At 43.9% G+C, this 12,626-nt stretch overlaps 1 protein-coding gene across 1 annotated transcript in view; it reads right to left on the bottom strand.

Annotated features, from left to right (window-relative positions):
* The window catches only part of LOC119954452 (SRC kinase signaling inhibitor 1-like), a 645,297-nt gene that overhangs the window by 48,387 nt on the left and 584,284 nt on the right, over nt 1-12,626 (bottom strand). Inside the window, 1 exon segment of the mRNA XM_038779671.1 lies at nt 8,704-8,834. Coding sequence (XP_038635599.1) covers nt 8,704-8,834 — 131 coding nt within the window.

Consider the following 12,626-nt stretch of genomic DNA (forward strand, 5'->3'; position numbering starts at 1 on the left):
TCTCGAGTGTTGGCCACTCTCCTTCAAATTCCCAACATACCAGAATGATGTGGAGCCTTTAGAGAGGGTGCAGAAGATTGTATATAAAATATGAAAACTCAATAAAAAACATTTTTTTAAAAAAAAATTCTGGTCGCCACACTACCAGAAGGATGTGGAGGCTTCAGAGAGGGTGCAGAAGAGATTTACCAGGATGTTGCCTGGTATGGAGGGGATTAGCTATGAGGAGCGGTTGAATAAACTCGGTTTGTTCTCACTGGAACGACGGAGGTTGAGGGGCGACCTGATAGAGGTCTACAAAATTATGAGAAGCATAGACAGAGTGGATAGTCAGAGACTTTTTCCCAAGGGTAGAGGGGTTAATTACTAGGGGGGCATAGGTTTAAGGTGCGAGGGGAAAGGTTTAGAGGAGATGTACGAGGCAAGATTTTTTACACAGAGGGTAGTGGGTGCCTGGAACTCGCTGCCGGAGGAGGTGGTGGAAGCCGGGACGATAGTGACATTTAAGGGGCATCTGGACAAATACATGAATTGGATGGGAATAGAGGGATACGGACCCAGGAAGTGTAGAAGATTTTAGTTTAGACGGGCAGCATGGTCGGTACGGGCTTGGAGGACCGAAGGGCCTGTTCCTGTGCTGTACTTTTCTTTGTTCTTTGTTTATGGTCAAACATCCTAACTATAACTAATGAATGAAAGCATTTCATTGAAGATGCTGCTCTTGCCTCTCCTCCACCCCCAGCCCCCTCGTCATTCATATACAATCACAGAACAGGTAAGGCACAGAAAGAGCCCATCTTGTCTGTCCCAGCTGAAAAATGGCGATCCCACGTTCCAGCTCTTGGCCCATAGCCCTGTAGGTGGATATCCGGGTAAATGTTTTTTCAATGAGGTTTCTGTGCCTACCACCCTTACAGGTGGTGAGTTCCAGACCCTCAGCACCCTTTGGGTCAATAACGTTCTCCTCAACTCCACTCGAATCCCATTCTAATTCCTGTCTGGTTTAAGTCAGCGTTGGAATTTAAATCATGCCTGGGAGTTAATATATCACATTAACATCACTCTCCCAGCCCACCCTACTCCATGTTAACATCACTCTCCCAGCCCACCCTACTCCATGTTAACATCACTCTCCCAGCCCACCCTACTCCATGTTAACATCACTCTCCCAGCCCACCCTACTCCATGTTAACATCACTCTCCCAGCCCACCCTACTCCATGTTAACATCACTCTCCCAGCCCACCCTACTCCATGTTAACATCACTCTCCCAGCCCACCCTACTCCATGTTAATGGTCTCTTGTTTATGTTGTTAAAGATTCACAGATGATCAAAATTGCTTGGCTAAGGACTGGGAGCAATATAAATTGGTAATGGGTTGAAGGGTTATGGAGAAGGGGCAGGACAGTGGAGTTAAGGCTCGAGAGGCTAAATTGCCGACTCCTGCTCCGAGTTCGCATGTTCTAAGAACATAGAACAGTACAGCACAGAACAGGACAGGCCCTTAGGCCCTCGATGTTGTGCCGAGCATTGTCCGAAACCAAGATCAAGCTATCCCACTCCCTGTCATTCTGGTGTGCTCCATGTGCCTATCCAATAACCGCTTGAAAGTTCCTAAATGTCCGACTCCACTATCACAGCAGGCAGTCTATTCCACACGCTAACTACTCTCTGAGTAAAGAACCTACCTCGGACATCCCTCCTATATCTCCCACCCTGAACTTTATAGTTATGCCCCCTTGTAACAGCTACATCCACCCGAGGACACAGTCTCTCAATGTCCACCCTATCTATCCCCCTCATCATCTTATAAACCTCTATTAAGTCGCTTCTCATCCTCCTCCGCTTCAAAGAGAAAAGCCCTAGCTCCCTCAACCTTTCCTCATAAGACCTATCCTGCAAACCAGGCAGCATCCTGGTAAATCTCCTTTGCACCCTTTCCAATGCTTCCACATCCTTCCTATAATGAGGTGACCAGAACTGCACACAATACTCTAAATATGGTCTCACCAGAGTCATGTATAGTTGCAGCATAACCCAGCGGCTCTTAAACTCAAGCCCCCTGTTAATAAACGCTAACACACTGTAGGCCTTCTTCACGGCTCTATCCACTTGAGTGGCAACCTTCAGAGATCTGTGGACATGAACTCCGAGATCTCTCTGCTCCTCCACATTCCTCAGAACCCTGCCGTTGACCCTGTAATCCGCATTCAAATTTTTTCTACCAAAATTAATCACCTCGCACTTCTCAGGGTTAAACTCCATCTGCCATTTTTCGGCCCAGCTCTGCATCCTATCAATGCCTCTTTGCAGCTAAGAAAGGACTACTCTGTGTAATTCCACCATCCATCTCTTGGTCTATAGCGTGTAGGTAACAGCACCTCCTGCACAAATCTGGTGTTCCTGATTAAGAAGGAGATTTCTTGATTAACAAGGGGATCAGGGATTACAGGGAGAAGGTAGGAGAATGGGGATGAGGAACATATCAACCATGGTTGAATGGCAGAGCAGACCCGATGGGCCAAGTGGCCTAAATCTGCTCCTGTATCTTACAAAGAGGGTCAAGGACCAGATAGGGGGTTGAGAGGAACATCTGACTCGACTGTTGGCTCCTCTACGGAGACTGGGTGGTCTTGGAGAGGAAGCACATGGTGCCCGCCAGCATACCTTCGGCTTTCCGTGACCAGTGGGCACCGCAGGGGCTGGGGTGCATCATCACCTCCGGGGAATGGCATTTTAACTTAATTTAAGTTCCTTTTTGATGTTTTGTTTTAGTTGCAGTGTCCCATTAGTAATTATCACCCCCACTCCCATTTGTGTTGAACTTATTGATTTTTGTTTTGTCGACACGAGTATAAAAGTGGGTCAATAATTGCTCACTTGTTTTACCCAAAACTGTACAAAGAGAGGCGGCGATACTGGGCTGGTAGTTTGGAGGGAGAAGTTTTTAAGGCTGCATCCTGTGACTAAACTAAGATCATAATGTGGAGATGCCGACGTTGGACTGGGGTGGGCACTGAATGATTCACTTGAGGAAGGAGCAGTGCTCCGAAAGCTAGTGTTTGAAACAAACCTGTTGGGCTTTAACCTGGTGTTGTAAGACTTCTTACTAAACTAAGATCAGGTGCAATGTATTTTTGGAGCTAGGGGCTGGTCAGTTGGACACTGAGGAAAGTTTGGATATTCTATAAAAATTAATGACAAAATTGAGAAGAAAGATAATCTATTAAACGTACACATGGTATGGTCAGAATCTAATAAATTTAGAAAGACTGATGATTATTCCATAGAAGACTATATCATGGAACTTAACAGACTAGATGCAAGGTGACAGAAATTATTTGGAAATATCTGGTTCAGTGCTCGCTTTCAAATGTTGAATTGAGTGTCACAGGTTCCAGCCTTAACTGGACTTAGATTCTCGGAAAGTGATGTGGGGCGAGATTTAACTAAAGGGGAACAAAGTCCCATAGTGAGCGTGTTTAGCTGCGTGTTTCCCAGTTCTCGCAGCGCCAGGAAAGACAACCCTCCAGTTAGATAGGGGGCCTCAGTGGGGAATCCCTGGCCGAGCTCAGCGGAACTCCTCAGTGTCACGAGAGATCATGATGCCATTTATAAAATGGTATCCACGATCTCTGGAACCCCCGACATGCCCCCCGACCACCCAGCCCCAACTCACTATCAGGGGTTCATCGGGCCCCCACGCCAACGCCCCGAACACCCGCGGAGGGCACCCCTGGCACGATCGCCATCGCCCAAAAAATGCCTGCTTTCCACCTTGGCAGTGCCAACCTGGTATCCTGGCAGTCAGGGTACCATCCTGCCCAGAGAGACCCCCGCGAGTGCCGTTCCGTCTGGTCCCCGTTTGTGGAGATCTGTACTGTGCGGCCCTCACCCGAGCCGAAGGGGATAGATCCCAACGCCTCGGGAAACTCCATTTTACTGTGAGATTAGCTGACTCGCTCTGATATGAAGATGTGCCAAACAGTGATTCTGCCGACAATGGGCGGGATTTACATTGCAACGTCTTGCGAGGTCGCATTAGATCTGACGAGGCTTTGCAAGCCGGGTAGATCCAGGGAACGGGGTCCCCTGGCATCTTTCAGGCGCAGCGTGGCCGTTTGATCGTGGCCATGATTTTGGATCAGATGTCTAAAACTTCAAAAACATTCCTGGGAAAACAGACATTTCAGCGGCTTCCATGGCACAAATGGGACATTCAACCATGTGACAAAACATGGAGGATCCAGCGCTCACCTCAGTTTGAGGCTGTCCGGATACACGGTACAGACTCGGTGCAACAGAGTGCAGAGTGCATACAGATGGATGGAGGCCTTTTTTGACTCATCTGGCAGGCGATAGGAATGAGTAATAATAGCACAAGAATGAAGCCAACGCATGCCTGGGAAATTAACAGGTGTTTCAGAGGTGATGTGAAATGTTATGTTGCGGTTAATCGTCCAAAATGAAGGTTTTTGAGGTGACGCATGATTTTGAAGGGGAAGATGATATTGAAAAGTCTGAAGGAATAATGCTGGTCACTAAAAGCTTGTGTCTGGCATAGGGTGTACCCATCATGGATTTGTTTAATTGCACCATTCTAGACAGTGATTACATGTCCACAGTATATGGAATGGATTGGTTGAAACATTATTTGGACTCACTCAGCAGTAAGGAGCAAAGTCAGGTCAAGGAATATAAAGTTGGTTCGGGGATGACAACCAGTTACGGTCACTGAGTGACGTTTCCCTGTATCGTAGCTGGAGTAAGCCACTTTATTTGTACAGATGTGGTATCAAGTGAGAAAGCTTCAATGCTGAACAAGCGATCCGTGAAAATGATATTGGACATGGATCATAAGAAAGCAATTGTCCTTGGAAAGTCTGTAGATTTTGAAGCTACTCAATCAAGACATAATTGCAACTCTGCAACTCTTTACCCAAACCTAGCCTCTCCAACCAGTATGTTGAAGAATGTCGAATGGTCATTTGAGAGAAAAAAAGCATATTGTCTTAAATTACATCGACAATTAACTCATCCTTCCTGTTACAGATTAAAATTCTATTAAACGATGCAGGGGTATTGACAATGAGTATTGAAGAGATTAATGAAAAATGTGACCGATGCAAAGGTGTTGGAGACGCCATCACAGACTACGCTTTTGTAAGACACGCATTAACACCAGACTAGTGGCTATGGACTTAAAGGTGTGAAACAAGGACAGAAACATATTTAATTTTACATTTGATAAACATGAAAACAAGATTTAGTTTGTCTACAGTAATACACTAAAGATAAAAGAGTGATTGTACATAAAATCATTGGAAAAATGGACAGGGACTAGACTGGTCTATGGAGGAAATCCAAAAATGGTGATGTGTGATCATCCCCGGACCACAACTAGTTCCAGCTTTTCTGCCGACCTGAATACCCTACAAGCTGGGCAAAGGGCATTCATCGAAGTGTCAGAAAATGTGGTGCCTTGTGGCATCACCTTGATCATCATAGATTAATTTGAATCCTGGGAGGGTCAGAAAGCTCTGAGTAAAATGATGGTGTCTTGTGAAGTGAGTAATTCTCCAACAGGGTATTAGGGTCCATTCATCGCACAGACTCAACAGCTCGGAGGAGCAGAATCCGGTAGATAAAGGGTTGGAAGATGATAGACAAGGTGATACTGATCCATAGGGTAGGGATATTTATTCCAAAGAACAACAATGTTAGTCGTAGAACAACATACATACCGGAAGAATCCAGTGATGTAGGCATGCGACCAATGAGAGCAAAGAAAGCCACTGCAAACTCAAACATTGACTAAATGTTCAAGATAATAAACAAGAGGCGAGATCTGGAGATCAGCAAAATGAGATAAAACTGTGGAAGGCTAGAAAATACTGGTTTATTAATTTATGGGATGTGGCCGTTCCTGGCTAGACAAGCCTTTATTATCCTTGAGGAGGTGGTGGTGAGTTGCCTTCTTGAACCGCTGCAGTCCTTGAGGTGTAGGTAAACCCACAGTGCTGTTAGGGAGGGAGTTCCAGGATTTTGACCCAGTGTCCGTGAAGGAATGGCCGATATATTTCCAAGGAAGGAGTGTGTGTGATTGGAGGGGAACTTGCAGATGGTGGAGTTCCCATTTATCTGCTGCCCTTGTCCTTCTGGGTGGTAGAGTTCATGTATGTGGAAGGTGCAGTATCGGGTCCCACAGCTAATCAGGATATGACTGTGGCCCTTCGGAATGATCACACGCTGACAACGGAACTTCTGATCATGGAAAGGTGAGGCCATGTAGCAGTAATCCAGAACAAAATAGGTGGGCTAGTAGAGGCCATAGTCTAACTAGATCAAGGATTATAGAACACCACCATGAAATGCCAGCCAATTATGGTCTGGAAGTTTTGGTGGATACAAACAAATTGGAAGATAAATCGATAACACGTAAAAAAAACCCAAAGAGTTGCATAGTTGGAAGTATTTTGTGTTTACTCTGAAATGCCAGAGAGACGGACAGCTACTTTACATTTGCGGTATGTACAGGGGGAAACTACTTCCCGATGGGACATGTCAGGCAAACTAGTGGCTCAGGGTTTCGAAGAGCGACTTGGTGATCAAGATGTTGAGCGGACTCACTCTCAGCCGGAAAAATAATCTTGAAGAGTTTTAGAACATAGAACATACAGTGCAGAAGGAGGCCATTCGGCCCATCGAGTCTGCACCGACCCACTTTACACCCTCACTTCCACCCTATCCACGTAACCCAATAACCCCATCTAACTTTTTTTGGACAGTAAGGGCAATTTAGCATGGCCAATCCATCTAACCCACACATGTTTGAACTGCGGGAGGAAACCGGAGCACCCGGAGGAAACCCACGCAGACACAGACAGTGACCCAGCGGGGAATCGAACCTGGGATCCTGGCGCTGTGAAGCTACAGTGCTAACCACTGTGCTACCGTGCTGCCTCTCCCTTGTTTTCTCTCTTAATCACATATTCGTGGGTTTCAACATAAAAACCGCATTTTCAAAGAGTGAAAAATTTCTAATAGCAATGTTTTTGAAACGAATGAGTGATGTAGAAGGGGAGCATTGGAAATTAAACAAATACGTTTATGGATTAAATGACATGTGAATGGGGTGGTATTTCTCAGTTAGGTCTGACTTGCTGGAAGTAAGTTTCTTCAGCTGCAAAGAGGCCCAGCAACGTTCTGCTGTTATCACGTTGATCTTCATGTTGCACACCAATGATTTCCTATGGAGAAGTTCTGTGCAATTTGAACACTATGGGCTCTTGATTAAGGGGGAATTTTAGATCGATAGTCCAGCTTTAGGACCTTTAAATATACAGAGTTAGACATTAATCAGATTTAAATTGGGAGTAACTTTGAATCAACAATCACATCTAGAAGTGTTATAATGTCCCAATAAATGGGGCCAAGTCCTCACAGAAAAATGATTTTGCCTTCAAGGAAGAGCCAAGTTACGAAGTTTGATTGGACAGTTAAACTGACTGTACTCGGAGACCAGACCCAATGCCGGAGATGATGTATCGGGACTGATAACTATGATGAGGCATGCTAAAGTATGGAGGTTCCAACGGCAAATAAATCCTTAAAATTCAATTGTGAGGAATGCACACTCGCAGCCTTTGACCAGAAAGATATGAAGTTAGTCCTTTTAGTGAGAGCCCTCATGTCAATCTTCCAGGTGGATCTTTGGGTCCGACTGGGTGTGGGTGGAATTTAACATTCTGAAGCAAATCCTATGCAAGAGCTATTCTGAGAAAAGTTTGCCTATGGAGTGTTGTGTGGTTAATTGTTCTCTTTGGAATGTTAATTTGACAAAGGAAGTCACTGAGAAAGGTTAAGGTTGACTTTGCTGAAGGAAATGTTGGAGAGTAAAGAGATTTCCAAACTCACAAGTCCCTAATTATCAGACAGTTTTACAAAGAGAAATGTTTGCTCGTAATGATTGCCCTAGCAGAGGGATATTTGTGTTACAATCAGTTATAAGAATTATTGTAATGCGTTATATGTTTTTTTGAAAGGAGAATCTGATTATGTTGTGAAAGATACCCAGGCAATGGTCATGGTTTGATTCCAGACTCGAATCAGATCGACTCTCAACAGGCCATTCGCTCGTAGATAGTAGACAGAAACTGCAGGACTGTCTCCTGTGACAAATACTATTATCAAGGAGATGAGTTGAGTTTGGGTGCTTCATCATTTGGCTTTGATCCATTCCCATTCCCTTTCTTCCCCCAATCACAAACCTGCCTCAGGAATCAAGGCTTGTTCCCTAATCCATTAGTTGACCTGTAGGGTTGTTACAATCCAAACATCTGAGTATATATGGGTTGGGGGTAAGGGTAGGGGTTAATGGGGAGGGATTAATGAACCAGGGCATCATCTCCTTCCAAAAAATGGTCCCTGTTCAAAAATCAGGGGGAGATTTTGTGGATGTTTGTCTCTGCTGAACTCTCTCGCCTGCTGTTGCAATGTAGGCCAAAGGCACCCCAGCGTTCCTGGACTGATACTCCAAGGAGGGAGTGAACATCCACAAGGATAGAAAATTCCTGCCTCTGCGTCATTATCCACCCCCCCCCCCCCCCCCCCCCCCCCACCCCCCCGGCCCCCACACCCCCCCACCTCTTTCAGAGCAATGGGCAGTGGGGAATCCTCCTGTTTGGTTTTCGGCCCCTTACCCTTCAGTTCTGTGAGAGTCTCTCCCAACTGGCGCAGGACCAATGCCTTCTCCTCCAGCTCCTGCACCGCAATCAACCTCTGATTCAGCACTGAGTCTCGCTGTAAATCCTCCACTGACCTCTCCAAGTCGCTGTTAACAAGAACATAAATTAGACTCCAACCTCCTTCAGAGAAACAGTCAACCGAGGTCAAAACTGTTGACCAATTTGTCAGTCTTTGATTGATGCTCAAGCCTCACCCTTGTTGCAATCAGAAATATTGGCATTTACGTTTTGCTTTATCACATCATCGATATGTGCTCACGTGCTTTGTGCAATGAATTGTTTGGAATCCAATCTCTTCCTTTAGACTTTTTTTTAAAAATGCCGTTAATCTTTTTTAAAGTGCACCCCGGCTCTCTGACCTTACCCATCTGGGCCCAAACCGGACTCCATCCAATGTAATTGACTATGAATAACCCTTCGAAGTGGCCCAGTAAGACACTGACTTAGCCTGTGAATTAATACAGAAAGTTGGTAATTGACAATGGTGAAAGATGTTTCTTCATGGTAGTACCGAGTACAACCAGTGAGGGGCAGTAGAGCCTCACATATGTAACTGGCTCATTGCAGAAACTTGCCTCTCCATCTGAAGCCAGGGCGGTCATTTCAAGGTGATACTTACACTGTTCATTGAGCTCCAAGCAGAACTGATTAAAACAAATGGCGCTAACGCTCAGGGTAGTTATCTCAAAGGGCAATTAGGACAAAGTAAAAATCTGGTTTAGCCCAACCAGTTACAGCCTTGAACTGTTGATGCTGGATTAGCAGAAATAGTTTAATTACTGGGTTAATAATCCTGGGAATTTGAAGTCCCATCATAACACTCTTAAGAATTTGAATTCAGCATTAAAAAATCTGGTAACCGGGCAAGTGATGATGAATTTTTAAAAAGCCTTTAGTGCAGGAGAGCTCTCATCCTTCCGATCTAACAAATCACTCGATTGTTTCCACTTTTGCTGGGAGAAATAGAAAAGCAGAATATTCTTCAAATGGAGGGAGGTGGCAGAATGCTGCCTTACAGAGGGATCTGGGCAGTCTTGTACATGAATCGCAGAAAGTGAGCACGCAGGTACAGCAAGTAATTGTGAAGGCAAAAGGAAAATATTGACCTTTATTGCAAGGTGTCTGGAGTGTACAATTAGGGCAGCTTTGGCACAGGGCATTGGTGAGAGAACATCGAGATGTAACCATGCACCTCTGACAGCGCAGCACTCCTTCAATACTCAACTGGGAGTGTCAGCTGAGATAGTGCGTTCCTGTGATTGGATTGGGACTTGTAACCACATCATTGTGCTTCAGGGACAACGGAGTCTATTACCCAATCGGCCAAGATTGACACGGGTAAATATTTCTGTCAAAGATTTCTTATCGGATTCAGTATAATCCCCAACAGCCATTAAAATCCCAACTCCTTCAACAACAGGAATAAACTGTGTAACTGAGCAACAAAAATGTAACACGAAAGCACCCGTTCCCCTCCCATGTCAATTCCTAATCTATTACACTGAGATACCCTCAATCACGACACAGGAGAGAAGATAGATGATTCAAAGGCTTCAGTCATGAGAACTGTACAGCAGCCGTAAAAAGTGTGCTCATCACATGTTGCCTGAGTGAGCCTTATCTTATACACCGCTTCCTGGGGCGGATCCAGAGGCGGAGTCCCCCAGGGTCCCAAGCCCGGTCTTAAAGGGCCAATGCATTAAAGGTAAGGTACCATTATATCAGCTACTGATAACATTCATCACATACACTATGACCCTGCATTCACAAATTTAACATCACTTCCATAGAAATACATAAACCTGATTATTTTGGTCAAATTGATCCAATTGTGTCCTGATTCTGAAACGGATATTATTGTCTCTCTGTACCCCTGCCTCAGTTAACAGCAAACTTCTATTGGATCCTGTTAAACCAAAATCTGACCACAAGGAAAGGTCTTCAAGTGGATTAGTTTATCAGTAATGAGTTATGTAGTTGGATATTTTTGAGGATGTGTGATGTTGCTGTTGCTTGGTAACAGCATGTGGCTGATAGGTGTGCAGTCCACTCTCCCAGAGGGGAGGAAATTAGTTCTCAGTAACCAGCAGTGGGACTTAGTTTGTTAACTAAAAGCTGCACCCAGCCACTCGGTGACCCTCCAACCTGACAGTATAGGTGGAACTGGCAAATATCACCCCATGTGTCCTCTGACCATCATAGGGCTTGGAGCCGGAGGAGGCCATTTGGCCCGTCAGACTAAAGACCCTCAGAGAGAAATAACCTCATCGCTGTCTTAAAAGGGAGACCTCTTCAACTGTGCCGCCACGTTCCAGTCTCCCCCACAAGTGGGAATGTTCACCCTATGAAGTCCCCTCACGATCTGGGGCTGGATTCGCGAGTCCCCAGCCTTGTGTTTCCCAGCGGCACGCCGTTCACTAGCAGCGGGATTCTCTGCTCCTACCGCTTGTCAATGGCATTTCCCATAGAAACCGCTGGCGATCCCCACCGAGAAACTTGGGCAGGGGAGCGCTGCCCGCAGGAAGGGAAATTTCAGCCTAAGTGTCATTTTGGGTGAGTAAATCAATGTGAATCATGCCAGCTTGTCCGCCGTGATTCCCATCACAACCTTCCCTCACTGTCATTTTTTTGGCGTGAGGAGTGATTTGCTCTGGCACTGACAGGGGGCGCTGTCTATACACGCCAGCAAGCCCAGCTTCACAGAGATCCGGGTACCCTTCAAAAAGAAACTATTACTCTCTGGGCTGGATTCTCTGCCCCGCCGCGCCACATTTCTGCCTCGACCCGCTGGCGGGATTCTCCGTTACGCCGGCCGGTCAATGGGGTTTCCGAGGGTGTGGCAGCCCCAAGCCGTCGGGAAACACTCGGGAGCCGGCTAAATGGAAAATCCCGGCGGCGGAGCATCCCGCCCTCTGTTTTTATATTACTCTCTGTTTTTATATTACTCTCTGTTTTTAAATTACTCTCTGTTTTTATATTACTCTCTGTTTTTAAATTACTCTCTGTTTTTATATTACTCTCTGTTTTTAAATTACTCTCTGTTTATATATTACTCTGTTTTTATATTACTCTGTTTTTATATTACTCTCTGTTTTTAAATTACTCTCTGTTTTTATATTACTGTTTTTATATTACTCTCTGTTTATATATTACTCTGTTTTTAAATTACTCTCTGTTTTTATATTACTCTGTTTTTATATTACTCTGTTTTTATATTACTCTCTGTTTTTATATTACTCTCTGTTTTTATATTACTCTCTGTTTTATATTACTCTGTTTATATATTACTCTGTTTTTATATTACTCTGTTTTTATATTACTCTCTGTTTTTAAATTACTCTCTGTTTTTATATTACTGTTTTTATATTACTCTCTGTTTATATATTACTGTTTTTAAATTACTCTCTGTTTTTATATTACTGTTTTTATATTACTCTCTGTTTATATATTACTGTTTTTAAATTACTCTCTGTTTTTATATTACTGTGTTTTTATATTACTCTGTTTTTATATTACTCTCTGTTTTTATATTACTCTCTGTTTTTATATTACTGTTTTTAAATTACTCTCTGTTTTTATATTACTGTTTTTATATTACTCTCTGTTTATATATTACTGTTTTTAAATTACTCTCTGTTTTTATATTACTCTGTTTTTATATTACTCTGTTTATATATTACTCTCTGTTTATATATTACTCTCTGTTTATATATTACTCTGTTTTTATATTACTCTGTTTTTATATTACTCTCTGTTTTTAAATTACTCTCTGTTTTTAAATTACTCTCTGTTTTTATATTACTCTCTGTTTTTATATTACTCTCTGTTTTTATATTACTATCTGTTATATATTACTCTGTTTTAATTACTCTGTTTTT

The sequence above is a fragment of the Scyliorhinus canicula genome, chromosome 19, assembly GCF_902713615.1.
Source record: "Scyliorhinus canicula chromosome 19, sScyCan1.1, whole genome shotgun sequence".
In the NCBI taxonomy this organism is placed as follows: Eukaryota; Metazoa; Chordata; class Chondrichthyes; order Carcharhiniformes; family Scyliorhinidae; genus Scyliorhinus; species Scyliorhinus canicula.